The following is a 21,396-nucleotide window of genomic DNA, read 5'->3' on the forward strand; positions in this document are numbered from 1 at the left end:
GAGAGAGAGAGAGAGAGAGAGAGAGAGAGAGAGAGAGAGAGAGAGAGAGAGAGAGAGAGAGAGAGAGAGAGAGAGAGAGAGAGAGAGAGAAAACGGGAGGAGGGGGGGACTACTTCATCATGTATGGCTCTCCGCCGGCCCTTCATCATACACTGCTAGTCCCCCTCTTCCCCCCAGCACTGAAACTCAATTCACCCATATCGCGTCCATTACGGCCTGATTCATACTCTGCTCACCGGGGGCCTGCCACAGACATCCATCTTGTCTCCATGTCGGAGCGAGGGAGGAAGGGAAGGAAGGTTGCCTGGCAGATCTAGGGCCACGCTAGATGGAGTAGACGCTATCCTATCAAGCCATCCGACCGCACCAGTAAAAACATCAGGCAGCTTTAACGGTGCCGAGCAGCACTAGAAAAAAATATTTTATCCACCTGTCTACACAGACAGGACAGGGCTTTTTTCAACTAACTCCCTCACTTTCCACCCCCTCCTTTCCCCCTCATTCCCTTCCTCTCTACCTCCTCTCTCCTCTCTCTCTCTTCTCTCTCTCCTGATCTCTCTCTCTCTCTGCTCTCTCTCTCGGGGGCTCTCCTCTCTCCTCTCTCTCTCTCTCCTCTCTTGTCTTTCAATTCAATTTAAAGGGTTTTATTGGCATGGGAAACTTGTTTACATTGCCAAAGCAAGGGAAATATATCGTAAAACAAGTGAAATAAACCATTAAAAAAACAGTAAACTTTACACTCAGAAAAGATCCAAAGGAATAAAGAATCTCTCTCTCCTCCTCTCTCTCTATGCCTCTCTCTCCTCCTCTCTCTCTATTCCTCTCTCTCTATTCCTCTCTCTCTCCTACTCTCTCTCTATTCCTCTCTCTCTCCTCTCTCTCTCTATTCCTCTCTCTCTATTCCTCTCTCTCTATTCCTCTCTCTATTCCTCTCTCTCTCCTCCTCTCTCTATTCCTCTCTATTCCTCTCTCTCCTACTCTCTCTCTATTCCTCTCTCTCTCTCCTCCTCTCTCTCTCCTCCTCTCTCTCTATTCCTCTCTCTATTCCTCTCTCTCTCTACTCTCTCTCTATTCCTCTCTCTCTCCTCCTCTCTCTCCTCCTCTCTCTCTATTCCTCTCTCTCTATTCCTCTCTCTCTCCTACTCTCTCTATTCCTCTCTCTCTCCTCCTCTCTCTCTATTCCTCTCTCCTCTCTCTCTCTCTATTCCTCTCTCTCTATTCCTCTCTCTCTCCCTACTCTCTCTCTATTCCTCTCTCTCCCCTCTCTCTCTATTCCTCTCTCTCCTACTCTCTCTCTATTCCTCTCTCTCTCCTATCATATTCCTCTCTCTCCTCCTATTCCTCTCTCTCTCCTACTCTCTCTCTATTCCTCTTCCTCCTCTCTCTCTATTCCTCTCTCTCCCCCTCTCTCTCTATATTCCTCTCTCTCTCCTCCTCTCTCTATTCCTCTCTCTCCCTCTCTCTATATTCCTCTCTCTCCTCCTCTCTCTCTATTCCTCTCTCTCCTCCTATCTCTCTATTCCTCTCTCCTCCTCTCTCTCTATTCCTCTCTCTATTCCTCTCTCTCTCTCTCTCTCTCTCTCGATTCCTCTCTCTCCTCTCTCTCCCCTCTCTCTATCCCTCTCTCTCTCCTCTCTCTCTCTTCTCTCTCTATTCCTCTCTCTCCTACCTCTCTCTATTCCTCTCTCTCTCTCCTCTCTCTCCTCTCTCTCTCTCTATTCCTCTCTCTCCTCCTCTCTCTCTATTCCTCTCTCTCCTCCTCTCTCTCTATTCCTCTCTCTCTTCCTCTCTCTCCTACTCTCTCTCTATTCCTCTCTCTCTCTCCTCTCTCTCTATTCCTCTCTCTCTATTCCTCTCTCTCTATTCCTCTCTCTATTCCTCTCTCTCTCCTCTCTCTCTATTCCTCTCTCTATTCCTCTCTCTCTCCTAAAGATTCCTCTCTCTCTCCTCCTCTCTCTCTCCTCTCTCTCTCTATTCCTCTCTCTCTATTCCTCTCTCTCCTACTCTCTCTATTCTCTCTCTCTCCTCTCTCTCTATTCTCTCTCCTCTCTCTCTCTCTATTCCTCTCTCTCTCTCCTACTCTCTCTCTATTCCTCTCTCTCCTACTCTCTCTATTCCTCTCTCTCCTCCTCTCTCTCTCTATTCCTCTCTCTCTATTCTCTCTCTATTCCTCTCTCTCTCCTCTCTCTCCTCCTCTCTCTATATTCCTCTCTCTCTCCTCCTCTCTCTCTATTTCCTCTCTCTCTATATTCCTCTCTCTCTCTCTATTCCTCTCTCTATTCCTCTCTCTCTCCCCTCTCTCTATTCCTCTCTCTCTCCTCTCTCTCTATTCCTCTCTCTCCCCCTCTCTCTATATTCCTCCCTCTCTCTCTATTCCTCTCTCTCCTCTCTCTATATTCCTCTCTCTCTATTCCTCTCTCTCCTCCTCTCTCTCTATTCCTCTCTCTCCTCCTCTCTCTCTTCCTCTCTCTCTATTCCTCTCTCTCTATTCCCTCTCTATATTCCTCTCTCTCTCCTCTCTCTCTATTCCTCTCTCTCCTCCTATCTCTCTATTCCTCTCTCCTCCTCTCTCTCTATTCCTCTCTCTATCCTCCTCTCTCTCGATTCCTCTCTCTTCCTCTCTCTCTCCCCTCTCTCTCTATCCCTCTCTCTCCTCTCTCTCTCTATTCCTCTCTCTATTCCTCTCTCTCTCTCTATATTCCTCTCTCTCTATTCCTCTCTCTCCTACTCTCTCTCTATTCCTCTCTCTCTATTCTATTCCTCTCCTCCTCTCTCTCTATTCTATTCCTCTCCTCTCTCTTCCTCTCTCTCCTCTATCCTCTCTCTATTCCTCTCTCTCTCCTCCTCTCTCTCTATTCCTCTCTCTCTATTCCTCTCTCTCTATTCCTCTCTCTATTCCTCTCTCTCTCCTCCTCTCTCTCTATTCCTCTCTCTATTCCTCTCTCTCTCCTACTCTCTCTCTATTCCTCTCTCTCTCCTCCTCTCTCTCTCCTCCTCTCTCTCTATTCCTCTCTCTCTATTCCTCTCTCTCTCCTACTCTCTCTCTATTCCTCTCTCTCTCCTCCTCTCTCTCTATTCCTCTCTCTCCTCCTCTCTCTCTATTCCTCTCTCTCCTCTCTCTCTATTCCTCTCTCTCTCCTACTCTCTCTCTATTCCTCTCTCTCTCTTACTCTCTCTCTATTCCTCTCTCTCCTCCTCTCTCTCTATTCCTCTCTCTCTATTCCTCTCTCTCTCCTACTCTCTCTCTATTCCTCTCTCTCTCCTCCTCTCTCTATATTCCTCTCTCTCCTCCTCTCTCTCTATTCCTCTCTCTATATTCCTCTCTCTCTCCTCCTCTCTCTCTATTCCTCTCTCTCCCCCTCTCTCTATATTCCTCTCTCTCTCCTCCTCTCTCTCTATTCCTCTCTCTCCCCCTCTCTCTATACCTCTCTCTCTATTCCTCTCTCTCCCCCTCTCTCTATATTCCTCTCTCTCTATTCCTCTCTCTCCTCCTCTCTCTCTATTCCTCTCTCTCCTCCTCTCTCTCTCCTCCTCTCTCTCTATTCCTCTCTCTCTATTCCCCTCTCTATATTCCTCTCTCTCCTCCTCTCTCTCTATTCCTCTCTCTCCTCCTCTCTCTCGATTCCTCTCTCTCTATTCCTCTCTCTCCTCCTCTCTCTCTATTCCTCTCTCTATTCCTCTCTCTCTATTCCTCTCTCTCTATTCCTCTCTCTCCCCCTCTCTCTATATTCCTCTCTCTCTATTCCTCTCTCTCCTCCTCTCTCTCTATTCCTCTCTCTCCTCCTCTCTCTCTATTACGCTCTCTCCCCCTCTCTCAATATTCCTCTCTCAATATTCCTCTCTCTCCTCTCTCTATATTCCTCTCTCCTCCTCTCTCTATATTCCTCTCTCCTCCTCTCTCTATATTCCTCTCTCTCCTCCTCTCTTTCTATTCCTCTCTCTCCTCCTCTCACTCGATTCCTCTCTCCCCTCCTCCTCTGTCTCTATTCCCCTCTCTCTATTTCTCTCTCTCTCTATTTCTCTCTCTCCTCCTCTCTCTATTCCTCTCTCTCCTCCTCTCTCTCTATTCCCCTCTCTCTATATCCCTCTATCTCCCCTCCCTCAATATTCGTCTCTCTCCTCCTCTCTCTATATTCCTCTCTCCTCCTCTCTCTATATTCCTCTCTCCTCCTCTCTCTATATTCCTCTCTCCTCCTCTCTCTATATTGCTCTCTCTCCTCCTCTCTTTCTATTCCTCTAACTCTATTCCTCTCCCTCTCCTCCTCTGTCTCTATTCCTCTCGCCTCCTCTCTCTCTATTCCCTCTCTATGGTTTTGCTGTGTAATGGAAGACTTGGAGCAGTTCTGGGTTCAGTGTACTGTTCCTCACAAACAATATTCCCCCCAGGCCCGAGGTCCTCACAAACCATGTTCCCCCAGACCCAAGGTCCTCACAAACCATGTTCCCCCAGACCCAAGGTCCTCACAAACCATATTCCCCCAGACCCAAGGTCCTCACAAACCATGTTCCCCCAGACCCAAGGTCCTCACAAACCATGTTCCCCCCCAGACCCAAGGTCCTCACAAACCATATTCCCCCAGACCGAGGTCCTCACAAACCATATTCCCCCAGACCCAAGGTCCTCACAAACCATGTTCCCCCAGACCCAAGGTCCTCACAAACCATGTTCCCCCAGACCGAGGTCCTCACAAACCATGCTCCCCCAGACCCAGGGTCCTCATAAACCATGTTCCCCCAGACCCAAGTTCCTCACAAACCATGTTCCCCCAGACCCAGGGTCCTCAAAAACCATATTCCCCCCAGACCCAGGGTCCTCATAAACCATGTTCCCCCCAGACCGAGGTCCTCACAAACCATATTCTCCCCAAACCCAAGGTCCTCACAAACATGCCAGTAGGCCGGCCTGACAGCCATTCCAAACAACATGGCACCATTGTGTCAGAGCCAGCTAGGCAAACACACAGGACACACACAACAAACACACGTTACCACATGGACAGATTTTATGTACAACAGCCTTGTGACAAAAAGGTACTAGTCCCTGTGTGTGTCAAGGCTGCTAATGGACACAAAAAGAGAACAGGTTATATGAGACAACAAAGAGGGCGAATGATAGATAGAGCAGAGTAGACTCGTCTGCCTGTCTGTCTGTCTTTCTGACAGCAAGCAGCCAATTACTGATGAAAGTGGTGGGATGAGCCCTGCCAGACCACAGCTTTCCATTAGCACATGCCAGCCAACCATGTGTGTGTGTGTGTGTGTGTGTGTGTGTGTGTGTGTGTGTGTGTGTGTGTGTGTGTGTGTGTGTGTGTGTGTGTGTGTGTGTGTGTGTGTGTGTGTGTGTGTGTGTGTGTGTGTGTGTGTGGGGGGCTCAGGGGGTCTGCTGGATCCTTTTCACGCTAACACACACACACACACACACACACACACACACACACACACACACACACACACACACACACACACACACACACACACACACACACACACACACACACTAGCGATAAATAACCAGCCGATTCCTTTCCCGCAGTTGAGCACATGGAATTGCAATGAGTTGGGGGAGACAGCCCGTCAACACGAGACCAGCCGATACGTGCAGCCGTGCGCACAGCAGAGTGGAGCCCTAGCGCGGACTCATACGCGCTCATCTCACCACACGCACTGAATCAGTAACTCCGGCCAAGCACTCGAAAGCTCACCAGTCTCCATCTTTAAAAAGGACAGATACCTGATCTCATTCCATGAAATGGCGCACCTATTATTCTTCTTACACAGTAATATCACAACCACACATTTCCTGTAAACAAATAACATCACTCGACCAAATAGTAATAGGATCAAGTCATGTGAATTAGTGTCAGTAAGTCACCCACAGAAGTGGGATAAGTGGTAACTGGCAGTAGCGTTGGCACGTCTGCCTGCTTGGCCATGCCCGTGTGTGCTCACTGTACCACTGCCAGCCCTGCGGATGACTTCATTCTAATGAATGAGTGGTTTGCCTTCATGTCGAGCGCGACATGCCACAATGACACAGACAAATACTGGGAACCCCCCCCCAGCTTTCCAGCAACATCACATGCTCCATTCGGATCACTGGTGAGAGTGGATTTCCAACCAAAAGCACTATGTATGCGTTCACTAGGTTACCAAACACACACACACACACAAACACCCACTCTTCCCCCATGCAGCCTTGCTTATCACCCTCACGCGAACATCTTCGCGGCTCGCTATTGATAATATATTCTGCATCGCAATCGGGAGTTGGTTCTCGTACCAACAGGCTGAAAACACCAAGTAATCTGACAGATGCGGATGCATTATTTAAGAACAAGTCTCTTGTTATTAGTTACGAGTCCTACTTCTGCGCCTAAATTGCCCCGCGCCTTCTCAAATCGCACCTGACAGACGTATATAGCGTCTTGTGCTTAAAACCAAATTATACTACTATTATAGCCTACCATGCAATCAAGGTGCTATGATCAATTTATATAACCAATAAAAACAACCAAATAACATGAAGAATGCAGACTTGTCTCCAACAAGACATCGCTTGTCATTAATTGCAGCATAACACTGTTACAATCGGCAAGCGAGATGCAACCAAGAGCCGTTGAAGCCAGAGAAGAGCTAGAAAAACGAAATAGTATACCGGGGGTTGGAAAATAGCGCACACGGGTGGAATTATGGTCACAGACGCGTCCATAGCAGCCTGTCTCCCTCTACACAGTGCTGCCTGCTGGTGTGATCAACTTGAGAATGTTTTCATGACAGGCTGCATGGGGAGACATCTGAGCGCCGCAGCTCGAGCTCCGGAGCACCAGCAGCATATAAGTGATGATTTACAAATACTAAGCTGCTACAATACAAGTCAAGACAGTTATACAGTAAAGTAAAGAACAAGCAGCAAATCACCTGCTGCCAGTTCTCCTCCAGCGAAGGCATTGCAGAGAAATAGCCAGTGTCATGCACGAGTTGGAGTTCCTGAAAAATACTGTAATTCGCCAACACGTCCATGTTGATGCAAGATTTGAAAGTAATTTACTTTGATCCACCGGAAGAAATACAACCCCACTTTTGTATGGTTAGGGGTTAACAGATCCTCCTCTGTGCGTCTGTCCATGCACCAGAAAGTATGGCGCTATATACCACTGGAAATAAAGAACACACCGAAGAACCACTATAAACAATAGAAAAAGAAGAGTTGAATATTATGTCTCTGAATTGCAATCCTTTTTTCTCTGGCGCTAACTCTCAGGTCTTCAGTCCAGGAGTGGAATGCCAACTCGGTGACATGAAACGTCCATCTATTTCCGCATTGCCAGATTGCAATATTCGCTCTATAAATTCCAGGTTGGTTTTTCCGCTGCCTGCAGTAGCTTCATCAGGCGACTGGGAGAGTAGCTCGGGCTAGCTGTCTACTGAGCGGAGCGAGCAAGCGACTCGGACGGGGGAGTGGTTTGTTGTCAATCAATTCCGTGCGTGACCATATAAGGTAAATAGGGTTTGATGATCTCACTGGCGTCCAATTAAGGCGGCGCTAAAATAGGTAAAAGGGAGGAGTTAGAATGAATGGCGAGCCGCTATTGGCTTTGTGTAGCTGTCACTCTAGTCATACATGGCAGTGAAAGGTGAGCTATTTTTAGATGGCTATATAAATGCTGCAGCATACTTCCTTCACTCAGTTGAAGTCTGTGGCCGAACAGGAAGCATGTACAAACCTTCCAGGCTTCACAATAACTTATTTTAAACACATGTAATATTGCTAAAACGTGTTTTCACTGTAATTCTTTAAACATTTTTCGAATATAGTTTTAAGGAAGAAACGTCCGGACATGAGACCGATGGGGACTCTGGGGCTGTGATGTAACAGCTTTCCCAACACAACACAGCTCCGAGGCGACTTCTCTTGTGGTTTGAGGTTGCAGGCTTTTACTGGAAACAGGCAGTGTAATACAGAACTCAACGTGTGGACTATCTATTCTACAGAGCCTTCAGAAAGTATTCACACCCCTTGACTTATTCCACATTTTGTTGTGTTACAGCCTCCATTTAAAATGGATTCAATGTAGATTATTTTGTCACTGGCCAACACACAATACCCCATAATGTCAAAGTGGAATTATGTTTTTTGAGATTTTTTTTACAAATTCATTAAAGTTGAAAAGCTGAAATGTCTTGAGTCAACTAGTATTCAACCCTTTAGTTATGTGAAGTCTAAATAGTTCAGGAGTAAAACTTTGCTTAACAAGTCACATAATAAGTTGCATGGACACACTGCACCCAATGGTAGTGTTTAACATTATTTTTGAATGACTACCTCATCTTTGTACCCCACACATACTATTATATGTAAGGTCCCTCAGTTGAGCGGGGAATTTCAAACACAGATTCAACCACAAAGACCAGCAAGGTTTTCCAATGGTTCGCAAAGAAGGGCACATATTGGTTGATGGGTGAACCCCCCCCTACCCCCCCACCAAAAAAAAAAAAGATATTAATAACACTTTGGATGGTGTGTCAATACACCTAGTCACCACAAAGATCATCTTGTCTAACTCTGTTCCCGGAGAGGAAGGAAACCGCTCAGGGATTTCACCATGAGGCCAATGGTGACTTTAAAACAGTTACAGAATTTAATGGCTGTGATAGGAGAACACTGAGGATGGATCAACAACATTGAAGTACTCCACAATACTAACCTAATTGACAGAGTGAAAAGAAGGAAGCTTGTACCAAATAAAAATATTTAAAAACATGCATCCTGTTTTCTACAAGCCACTAAAATAATACTGCAAAAAATGTGGCAAAGCAATTCCCTTTTTGTCCTGAATACAAAGTGTTATGTTTGGGGAAAATCCAATACAACACATTACTGAGTACCACTCTCCATATTTTTAAGCATAGTGGTGGCTGCATCATGTTATGGGTATGCTTGTAATTGTTAAGGACAGGGGAGTTTTTCAGGATAAAAAGGAAACGAAATGGAGCTAAGCACAGGCAAAATCCTAGAGGATAACATAGCTCATTCTTCTTTTCACCAGGCACTGGGAGGTTAATTCACCTTTCAGCAGGACTATAACTTAAAACACAAGGCCAAATCTACACTGGAGTTGCTTACCAAGAAGACAGTGAATGTTCCTGAGTGGCCGAGTTACAGTTTTGACATAAATCTGCTTGGAAATCTATTGCAAGACCTAAAAATGGTTGTCTAGCAATGATCAACCAATCAATGTGACAGAGCTTGAAGAATTTTGAAAATAATAATGGGCAAATGTTGAACAATCCAGGTGCTGAAAGCTGTTAGAGACTTACCCAGAAAGACTCACAGATGTAATTGCTGCCAAAGGTGCTTCTACAAAGTGTTGACTCAGGGTTGTGAATACTTATTTCAATGAGATATTTCTGTATACTTAAAAAAAACAACATTGCAAACATTTCTAAAAACATGCTCTGTCTTTATGTGGTTTTATGTGTAGATGGGCAGACAAAAAGGACATGCTTTTTCAGTTCTGCCCACACATTTTCTATATAATTGAGGTCAGGGCTTTGTGATGGCCACTACAATACCTAGACTTTGTTGTCCGTAATGCCATTTTGCTACAACTTTGGAAGTATGCTTGGGGTCATTGTCCATTTGGAAGACCCATTTGCAACAAGCTTGAACTTCCTGACTGATGTCTTGAGATGTTGCTTCAATATATCGCCATCATTTTCCTTCCTCATGATGCCATCTATTTTGTGAAGTGTACCAGTCCCTCCTGCAGCAAAGCACCCCAACAACATGATGCTGCCACCCCCTGAGCTTCACGGTTGAGATGGTGTTCTTCGGCTTGCAACCCTCCCCCTTTTTCCTCCAAACATACCGATGGTCATTATGGCCAAACTGTTCTATTTTTGTTTCATCAGACAAGAGGACATTTCTCAAAATGTTTGATCTTTGTCCCCATGTGCTGTTGCAAACCATAGTCTGGCTTTTTTATGGCGGTTTTAGAGTAGTGCGATCTTCCTTGCTGAGCAGCCTTTCAGGTTATGTCGATATAGGACTTGTTTTTACTGTGGATGTAGATACTTTTGTACCTGTTTCCTCCAGCATCTTCTCAAGGTCCTTTGCTGTTGTTCTAGGATTGATTTGCACTTTTCGCACCAAAGTATGTTCATCTCTAGGAGACAGAATGCGTCTCCTTTCTGAGCGGTATGACGGCTGTGAGGTCCCATGGTGTTCATACTTGCGTACTATTGTTTGTACAGATGCACGTGGTACTTTCAGGTGTTTGGAAATTGCTCCCAGGGATGAACCAGACTTGTGGAGGTCTACAATTTATTTTCTGAGGTCTTGGCTGATTTCTTTAGATTTTCCCATGATGTCAAGCAAAGAGGCACTGAGTTTGAAGGTATGCCTTGAAATATATCCACAGGCACACCTCCAATTAACTCCAATGATGTCAATTAGCCTATCAGAAGCTTATAAAGCCATGACATAATTGTCTGGATTTTTCCAAGCTGTTTAAAGGCACTTTCAATTTAGTGTATGTAAACTTCTGACCCACTGGAATTGTGATACTGTGAATTATATGTGAAATAATCTGTCTGTAAACAATTGTTGGAAAAATGACTTGTGTCATGCACAATGTAGATGTCCTAACCGACTTGCCAAGACTATAGTTTGTTAACAAGAAATTAGTGGAGTGGTTGACAAATGAGTTTTAATTACTCCAACCTAAATACAATATTTGTAAACTTCTGACTTCAACTGTATCTCACTGCTTTTCTCCTTTCACTGTGAACCTGTTACAGCATATATATATCCATGATATGTATTCCTGCCAGTGGTGTAAAGTACTTAAGTAAAAATACTTTAAGTACTTCACTATTTATATATTTGACTACTTTTACTTCACTACATTCCTAATGAAAATAATGTACTTTTTACTCATTTTTCCCTAACACCAAATGGTACTTTTTGAATGCTTAGTAGGACAGGAAAATGGTCAAATTCACAGACTTATCAAGAGAACATCCCTGGTCATCTCTACTGCCTCTGATCTGGCGGACTCACTAAACAGAGAATCATTCTTTGTAAATTGTGACTGTGTGTTGATGTAGCCCTGGCCATCTGTAAATATACCAATACAATCTGGTTTGCTTAAAATAAGGAATTTGAAATTATTCATACTTTTACTTTTACCTTTTTTTCCCAGCAATTATATTTACTTTTGATACTTAAAGGGGAGGTTCACCCAAAAACCATTCTGGGCTCTTTATAACACTTGCCTGGTTGTTTGTCAGTACCCAGGACAGTTTTTAGGTCCGTTGCTTGAGTATTTTGATGTAGATAATAAGCGGACACCCTCAAAGTCCATCAGAAATACCTCCCCAAAACACCCCTCTGGCTTCCCATGATTGCAATAGTCATTGTAATGACTTTCTCTGCACAATTTTTCTGCAAACTTATTTCAGCAGGCACATTTTTACCAATGTATTTTATTATTTTCGTAATGAAAGGAAATAGATTAATGTATGCCGTGAGTCGGGACCTGGGACTTCCGTGGTGTGTGTGGTTGAAGGATGTAAACAATCATTTTATTTTCTCTCTCCTTCACAGTATTTGCCCACGTCAAATTTAGTTAGAGTGAAGAATGTCAGATCCAGAACGCAGAGGAAACTGGAGACCTGCCTTATTTTCAGAATGGTACTGTTGTGCCATATGGGTTTGAACCAGAGTATACCAAGGGTGAGTTGTTCCAGGCTGACCGGGAGAACATAGCTAGAGAGAGACAGGAACGGGCAGATGTCAAGAAAACACAGTGTACTTGAACAGAGCAATACTCAATCACGAGGCATCAAAGCCAAAGGAACTGAGTAATAGTAAGAAAAGGTGTAGATGTAAGGAAAGTTGTTCAGAAACCTTCTAAAAAACTATTTGACAACAACAAACAACAAACAATTCAATCTATTTTAGAAAACTTCCTGGACAAAACGTTTGACTGTAATAGTGAAGGTGTAAACTGAGCAGTAGAAAACATAAACAGTATATTTAACCTGTCAGCTGCCCAATAAAACAGTATATTTAACCTGTCAGCTGCCCAATAAAACAGTATATTTAACCTGTCAGCTGCCCAATAAAACAGTATATTTAACCTGTCAGCTGCCCAATCAAACAGTATATTTAACCTGTCAGCTGCCCAATAAAACAGTATATTTAACCTGTCAGCTGCCCAATAAAACAGTATATTTAACCTGTCAGCTGCCCAATAAAACAGTATTTTTAAGCAGACAACCTAAGAAAATGAACAACAATGACCAATGGTTTAATGAAAAATGCAAAAACCTGAGATTGAAATTGAGAAATCTATCCAACCAAAATCATAGAGGCTCAGAAATCCTGAGCCTACACCTTCATTATGGTGATTCACTAAAACAATACAGAAATAGACAACGGAAAAAGAAGGAACAGCACATTAGCAATCACCTCAATGCTTCTGGGGAAATTGGAACACGCTAAAATAACTAAAACACAAAGAGTTATCTATCCAAAACGGAGTTGTATGGATTAACCACTCTCTCTTAACCACTCTCTCTCTCTTAACCACTCTCTCTTAACCGCTCTCATCCAGTCTTTTTGGCCCTATAACAAAGAACAAACAGCAAAAACATATACATGATGAAATACAGATCTTAGAATCAACTATTAAAGACAACAGAACCCACTGGATTCTCCAATGACCTTGAATGAACTACAGGACAAAATAAAAACCCTCCAACCCAAAAAGGCCTGTGGTGTTTATGCTATTCTAAATTAAATGCTAAAATATAGAGACCACAAATTCCAATTGGCTATACTTAAACTCTTTAACATCATCCTCAGCTCTGGCATCTTCCCCAATATTTGGAACCAAGGACAGAACACCCTAATCCACAAAAGTGGAGACAAATTTGACCCCCCAATAACTACTGTGAGATATGCGTCCACAGATACCTTGGGGAAATCCTCTGCATTATCATTAACACTAGACTCATACATTTCCTCAGTGAAAAAAATGTACTGAGCAAATGTCAAATTGGAATTTTAACAAATTATCATTTGACAGACCACATATGCACCCTGCACACCCTAATTGTCAAATAAACAAACCAAAACACACACATTTATTTCCAAAGGGCCGTGGGGTGAGACAGGGATGCAGCTTGAGCCCCACCCTCTTCAACATATATATCAATGAATTGGTGAGGGCACTAGAACAGTCTGCAGCATCCGGTCTTACACCACTAGAATCCGAAGTCAAATGTCTACTGTTTGCTGATGATCTGGTGCTTCTGTCCCCAACCAAGGAGGGCCTACAGCAGCACCTAGATATTCTGCACAGATTCCTTCAGACCTGGGCCCTGACAGACCTGGGCCCTGATAGACCTGGGCCCTGACAGACCTGGGCCCTGACAGTAAATCTCAGTAAGAAAAAAAGGTCCAAAAAAGGTCCAGTTGCCAGGACCACAAATACAAATGTGAAAGGAAATTCCACAACCCATTGCCCTTTATGGTTGTGAGGTCTGGGGTCCGCTCACCGACCAATAATTCACAAAATGGGACAAACACAAGATTGAGAGTCTCCGTGCAGAATTCTGAAAAAGTATCCTATGTGTACAACACAAAACGCCAAATAATGCCTGCAGAGAATAATTGGGATGGTACCCACTACACGCAAATCCAGAAAAAAAGCCATTAAATTCTAGAGCCACCTAAAAGGAAGCGATTCCCAAACCTTCCATAACAAACACATCACCTGAAGAGAGATGACCCTGGAGAAGAGTCCCCTAAGCAAGCTGGTCCTGGGGCTCTCATCACAAACACAATCGGACCCACAGAGCCCCAGGACAAAAACACAATAAGACCCAACCAAATCATGAGAAAACAGAAAGATAATTACTTGACACAGAGAAAACTAGAATGCTATTTTTCCCTAAACAGAGAGTACACAGTGGCAGAATACCTGACCACTGTGGCTGACCCAAAATTAAGGAAAGCTTTGACTATGTATAGACTCAGTGAGCATGGCCTTGCTACTGAGAGAGGCCGCCATAGGTAGACCTGGCTCTCAGGTGATGACAGGCTATGTGCACACTACCCAAAAAATTAGGAGGAAACTGAGCTGCACTTCCTAACTCCCATGTCTACTGGGTGAAATACCACAGTGTGCCATCACAGCAGCAAGATGTGTGACCTGTTGCCACAAGAAAAGGTCAACCAGTGAAGAACAAACACCATTGTAAATACAACCCATATTTATGTTTATTTATTTTCCCCTTTGTACTTTAACTATTTGCACATCGTTACAACACTTTTTATAGCCATAATTTGACATCTGAAATGGCTGTATTCCTATGGAGTGTAATGTTTACTGTTTATTTTTGATTGTTCATTTCACTTTTGTTCATTATCTATTTCACTGGCTTTGACAATGTAAACATATGTTTCCCATGCCAATAAAGCCCTTAAGTGGAATTGACTGGTTGTGCAATTCCACAAGATGCCTACCTCTACCAACAGACAGTGAATGTCTCGGCTGTCCAGAATGGGACCAGTTTATTCCAATAATGGAGGAGGTACAACATCAGACTGACGATGCAGCAGAAGATGGCGTGTGCGTAACTAAACACTCCGATGTCTTGTCTCTCGTCAATCCTGGTGTATTGGAGACTTTCTTCAGACTGCCCAGGATCAACTGAAAACGACGTGCCACTCCTGACGGTCCAAAGCTCTCTGAAGCCCAGGTGTTTTGGCTAATATTACTCACAGGATATTTATATTCCTCTCTAAGATGAAAATGAATAGCCTACCTAATGACATCCTTCCAATTGTATTTTAAAGTATCCTGCCTACACCCTATAATGCAACTGGCTACTGTAGTCTCCTTCAAGTTTGTTTGACAGTGATGACATGTTGGCTAGGTCAACAGTGTCTAGAATGAGAAGCGCACCATAGAATTAGAATGTATGGGACGCGCACTTCACAATCTGGGTCTACTTAAACAACGAGCAGTGAAAGAAGTATAAAGTCAATAATGGAAGAACATGTTGCTTGCAATGGCCAGTCTAGCTTTTATACCGATAATATCCTAGTTAGCCTGTTAACCAACACAATTTGAGTGGCAGGCAGCCTAGTGGTCAGAGCGTTGGGTCAGTAACCGGATGGTGGCTGGATTGAATCCCCGATCTGACAAGGTACAACGTAAAAATCTGTCATTCTGCCCCTGAACAAGGCAGTTAACCCACTGTTCCCTGGTAGGCCATCATTGTGAATAAGTATTTGTTGTTAACCTGAGAAAAACAGCTTCTCACTTGACCACTAACAGCCTTAAAACAATGAGTTGGCTACACAGTCTTCAAGTATGCAAGAGATCCATCAATAGTATTGCAGCATGTAGCCTTTCGGTTAACGTTTTGGGCCATTAACCAAAAGGTTGCTGGTTTGAATCCCGATCCGACAAGGTGGGGGGGGGGGGTGACTATGTGCCCATGAGCAAGGCACTTCATCATAACTGCTCCTGTTAGTGGCTCTGGGTAAGAGTGTCTGTTAAATGGCCGACATGTAAATGCATTGTGACATCATCAATACAGCTTGTAAATTAATATGCCTAATAATCCATAAACCTGTTATATTTGATATTGTATAGCTCTACTTTTTTTCTGGATTGTTCTATATAACATTGTCATGTATTTATGTTCTGTCACTCTAGACCAGGTATTCCCAAACTGGGAAATGCCGTCGGGGGTAGCCAAATAAAAATGTGGTTCACATTTTAATAATAGTTTTCTATATGGGACTATAAAAAGTTTGGGAACCACTGCTCTAGACAATACAGACTGGTCTCTTATCAGATCACTCAGGAGTGGATGCTGAGGGGAGGACGTCTAGACAATACAGACTGATCTCTTATCAGATCACTCAGGAGTGGATGCTGAGGGGAGAACGTCTAGACAATACAGACTGATCTCTTATCAGATCACTCAGGAGTGGATGCTGAGGGGAGAACGTCTAGACAATACAGACTGGTCTCTTATCAGATCACTCAGGAGTGGATGCTGAGGGGAGGATATCTAGACAATACAGACTGGTCTCTTATCAGATCACTCAGAGTGGATGCTGAGGGGAGGATGTCTAGACAATACAGACTGATCTCTTATCAGATCACTCAGGAGTGGATGCTGAGGGGAGAATGTCTAGACAATACAGACTGGTCTCTTAGCATCCACTCATGGGTGGTCTGATGAGGGGAAAACATCTATGTCTAGACCAACCACTGGTACTCCCAGCCTCTGTGGTGGCAACAATTTCAAAAACGACCCTACCCCGAGGTGATCCCCCCTTTGCTGCTATAACAACTAAATGTTCTAACATTGCTGCAGGGACTGGCTTCCATTCAGCCACAAGCATTAGTGAGGTCGGGCACTGATGTTGGGCGATTAGGCATTGCTCGCAGTCTGCATTCCAATTCATCCCAAAGGTGTTTAATGGGGTTGAGGTCAGGGCTCTGTGCAGGCCAGTCAAGTTCTTCCAATCCAATCTCGACAAACCATTTTTGTATGGACCTCGCTTTGTGCACGGGGGCACTGTCATGCTGAAACAGGAAACAGTAACTGTTACCACAACGTTGGAAGCACAGAATTGTCAACAGTGTCATTGTATGCTGTTGCATTAAGATTTCTCTTCACTGGAGCTAAGGGGCCCAAGCCATGAAAAACAGCCCCAGACCATTATTCCTCCTCCATCAAACTTTACAGTTGGCACTATGCATTAGAGCAAGTAGCGTTCTCCTGGCATCCGCCAAACCCAGATTTGTCCGTCGGACTGCCAGATGGTGAAGCGTGATTCATCAGTCCAGAGAACACATTTCCACTGCTTCAGAGTCCAAAGGCGGTGCGCTTTACACCCCTAAAGCTAACGCTTGGCATTGTACATGGTGATCTTAGGCTTGTGTGAGGCTGCTCCGTCATAGAAACCAATTTCATGAAGCTCCCGACGAAAAGTTCTTGTGCTGAGGTTGCTTCCAGAGGCAGTTTGGAACTCAGTAGTACAGTTGAAGTGGGAAGTTTACACACACTTCGGTTGGAGTCATTAAAACTTGTTTTTCAACCACTCCAGTAATTTCTTGTTAACAAACTACTGACTATAGCAAGTCAGTTAGGACATCCACTTAAAAGTAATTTAAGTAATATTTCCAACAATTGTTTACAGACAGATGATTTCACATATAATTCACTGTATCATAATTCCAGTGGGTCAGAAGTTTACATACACTAGGTTGACTGTGCCGTTAAACAGCTTGGAAAATTCCAGAAAATGATGTCATTGCTTTAGAAGCTTCTGATAGGCTAATTGATATCATTCGAGTTAATTGGAGGTGTACCTGTGGATGTATTTCAAGGCCTACCTTCAAACTCACTGCCTCTTTGCTTGACATCATGGGAAAATCTAAAGAAATCAGCCAAGACCTCAGAAAGAAATTGTAGATCTCCCATGTCTGGTTCATCCTTGGGAGCAATTTCCAAATGCCTGAAGGTACAACGTCCATCTGTACAAGCAATAGTACGCAAGTATAAACACCATGGGACCACACAGCCATCATACCGCTCAGGAAGGAGATGAGTTCTGTCTCCTAGAGATGAACGTACTTTGGTGCGAAAAGTGCAAATCAATCCCAGAACAACAGCAAAGGATCTTGTGAAGATGCTGGAGGAAACAGGTACAAAATTATCCATATCCACAGTAAAACGAGTCCTATATTGGCATAACCTGAAAGGCCGCTCAGCAAGAAAGAAGCCACTGCTCCAAAACCCCCATAAAAAAGCCAAACTACGGTTTGCAACTGCACATGGGTACAAAGATCATACTTTTTGGAGAAATGTCCTCTGGTCTGATGAAACAAAAACAGAACTGTTCGACCATGATGACCATTGTTGTGTTTGGAGGAAAAAGGGGGAGGCTTGCAAGCCAAAGAACACCATCCCAACTGTGAAGCACGGGGGTGGCAGCATCATGTTGTGGGGGTGCTTTACTGCAGGAGGGACTGGTGCACTTCACAACATAGATGGCATCATGAGGTGGACAATTGTGATTATATTGAAGCCACATCTCAAGACATCAGTCAGAAAGTTAAAGCTTGGTGACAAATGGGTATTCCAAATGGACAATGACCCCAAGCATACTTGGGCTTAAGGACAACAAAGTCAAGATATTGGAGTGGCCATCACAAAGCCCTGACCTCAATCCTATAGAAAATGTGGACGGCAGAACTGAAAAAGTGTGGAGCAGGAGCATGGCCAGGTGGACTGGGGACAGAGCAAAGAGGCCTACAAACCTGACTCAGGTTCTAGGGCTCACCTCCGGGGACAAAGAAAGAGAGAAGGAGAGAATTAGAAACAGTTACACCAGCTCTGGTCCTCCGAGGAGAGAAAGAAAGAGAGAAGGAGAGAATTAGAGAACGCACACTCAGGAGGAATGGGCCAAATTTAACCCAACTTATTGTGGGAAGCTTGTGGAAGGCTACCTGAAACATTTGATCCAAGTTAAACAATTTAAAGGTAATGCTACCAAATACTAATTGAGTGTATGTAAATTTCTGAACCATTGGGAATGTGATGAAAGAAATAAAAGCTGAAATAAGTGACTCTCTACTATTATTCTGACATTTCACATTCTTAAAATAAAGTGTTGATCCTAATTTACCTAAAACAGGGAATTTTTACTAGGACTAAATGTCAGGAATTGTGAAAAACTGTGTTTAAATGTATTTGGCTAAGGTGTATGTAACTTCCGACTTCAACTGTAAGTGTTGCAACAGAGGACAGATTATTTTTATGTGCTAAAATAAAGCGATCCTAGCACTTTTTACGGCGGTCCCTGTTCTGGTGAACTTATTTTTATGTGTGGATCCCTCACTTGTGTGGATCCCTCACTTCGCGGCTGAGACGTTGTTGCTCCTAGACATTTCCACTTCACAATAACAGCACTTGCAGTTGACCGGGGTAGCACTAGCAGGGCAGAAATGTGATGAACTGACTTGTTAGAAAGGTTGCATCCTCTGACTGTGCCACGTTGAAAGTCACTGAGTTCTTCAGTCAGGCCATTCTACTGCCAACGTTTGTCTCTGGAGATTGCATGGCTGTGTAGTCTATTTTATACACCTGTCAGCAATGGGTTTGGCTGAAATAGCGGTGTCCACTTACTTTTGTATCTATAGTGTATATTGTAGTCAGTGGCCACAAAGTGATCACTGGACACGGTCAACCACAGCTGGTGACTTCAGGCGTCGTATGGACTCCATTAGCAGGATGTGGGATGGCCTGCAGCCATGCCTGACAGGAAGCTCAGGGGAAGAGTGGACATGTGCAGTGCATTTGTATCTGACTGGAACATGATTGCACTTTATTTTGGCACATGTCACTCAGCTACTCGACTACTAATGTTATTCGCCTTACTTTACTTCAGAGATTTCTAACCGCTAGCCTAGCACGCTAACATCTCTTTGTTTACTTCCTTTCGTTCTGATTTCCTTTCTTGAAGACCAATAGCAAGACGCTCCTCCGTCCCACCTATCCATCTTAGAACCATGAAGAAGTGCATCTACCGTATTACAGACTATATGAAAGACCTTGGCGCACCAAGTAGATCATTGTTTTTTTATAGTAAACAACACATGTATTTGGAAATTCAATGCTGAGACATCAATCGTTGTTTATGTAACAAAGAAATACACCGTATTCAATACACACATTTTTAGGTCATTTCTGAAATTGAGCATTTCGATGTAAACATTCAGAAATCTACAGTAAATACAAAACAATGGACTTAAAAACTGTCTCGGGTACTGACAAATAGCCAGGCAAGTGTTGTCCCCAGAAGGCCCCAGAAGTTCCCCTTTGAGTATATTTAAAATTAAAATTAAATATTTTTTTACTCAAGTAGTGTTTTACTTGGTGACACTTTATCTTGAGTCATTTTCTATTAAGGTATCTTTACTTTTACTCAAGTATAACAATTGGGAACATTTCCCCCACTGACATCTGCATGCATACAGTATGTAGGCCACACATGAAGGTCACACATACACGGTATACACAATGTGAGGCCAACGCTACAGTCCATCTCTGACATCACATTCTAATGAGACAGGAATATTCTTACAAACTTGGCAGATCAACTTGCCAACACATATACAAACCATGCTATCAGATTCACTACAGTATGTAACATGAATCACGGCGGTTATTGTGACACATCCTATTCCCTATATTACTGTACTACTTTTGACCAGAGCCTAGTGCACTATTTATTTATTTTACCTTTATTTAACTAGGCAAGTCAGTTAAGAACAAATTCTTATTTTCAGGGGCAGAACGACAGATTTGTACCTTGTCAGCTCGGGGATTCGAACTTGCAACCTTCCGGTTACTAGTCCAACGCTCTAAACCACTAGGCTGCCCTGCCGCCCCATTATAAGGGGAGTAGGGTAGCATTTGGGAGGACACCTACCATTGTGCAGCCTGCAGGATGTGTGAACACATAAGTCGCTCTGGATAAGAGCGTCTGCTAAATGACTTAAATGTAAATGTAAATGAACACAATGTAGGCCACAACCATCATTATGGTCAGATAGAATATGGGTGGTAGGGGACAAAAAGAAGAATAGAAAATAGCATGTTTTATTGTCACATACACCAGATAATTGTAGTTGATTGTGTTTTAAAGGGTCAGTCATACTAGTACAGCACCCCCGGAGAAAATGAGGGTTATTGCCTTGCTCAAGGGCACATCAACAGAGTTTACACCTTGTCGCCTCGGGTATTCAAACCAGCGACCGTTTGATTACTGGGTCAATGCTCTAACCGCTAGGCTACCTGCCACCCTTACCAACCTAGTCATCACAGCAAGCCAAGACAGTGGGATTTAATTACAATGTCAATGGGTATGGGAAAAGGGTACATGCAATAACCATTATGTATTGTGACACATTGTGAAGTTACACACCCAGGGGATTACATATGACATATGATTACATTTGAGGAGGATTACATTTGTTGCTCTTAAGAATATTAAGCAACTCTTTCTTTGATGACGGTATCAACGTTAATACCAAATATGTTACTGTGTTGCTGCACTTTTGTCTCCAGTGACTCGTGTTCTAAACAGGTTATCTAGTCCTGTCACAATTGCAAAGTACTACTTATGGCCTTTATCATTTGTCAATGACAAAGATTCAATTACTAATAGTTACAATGTAATAACAACATAATAGCCAATCTGTTTCCAACCTGCGTCTATCCATACAGTAGGAATTCATCAAGTGTTTTAGTGTTAGTGAGTAATTGAGTTTGTACCTGTGTTGTGCTTTCTCC

The 21,396-nt window shown here is 43.5% G+C and overlaps 1 protein-coding gene across 1 annotated transcript in view; it reads right to left on the reverse strand.

Annotated features, from left to right (window-relative positions):
* klf7b (Kruppel-like factor 7b) overlaps positions 1-7,403 on the reverse strand; it is a 146,769-nt gene extending 139,366 nt beyond the window's left edge. Inside the window, exon 1 of the mRNA XM_046369123.1 lies at positions 6,919-7,403. Coding sequence (XP_046225079.1) covers positions 6,919-7,020 — 102 coding nt within the window. The 5' untranslated portion in view covers positions 7,021-7,403. The remainder of the gene's footprint in view (positions 1-6,918) is intronic.
* Between the last annotated feature and the right edge of the window lie 13,993 nt (positions 7,404-21,396).

Source organism: Oncorhynchus gorbuscha, linkage group LG01 (genome assembly GCF_021184085.1).
Source record: "Oncorhynchus gorbuscha isolate QuinsamMale2020 ecotype Even-year linkage group LG01, OgorEven_v1.0, whole genome shotgun sequence".
Taxonomy (NCBI): Eukaryota; Metazoa; Chordata; class Actinopteri; order Salmoniformes; family Salmonidae; genus Oncorhynchus; species Oncorhynchus gorbuscha.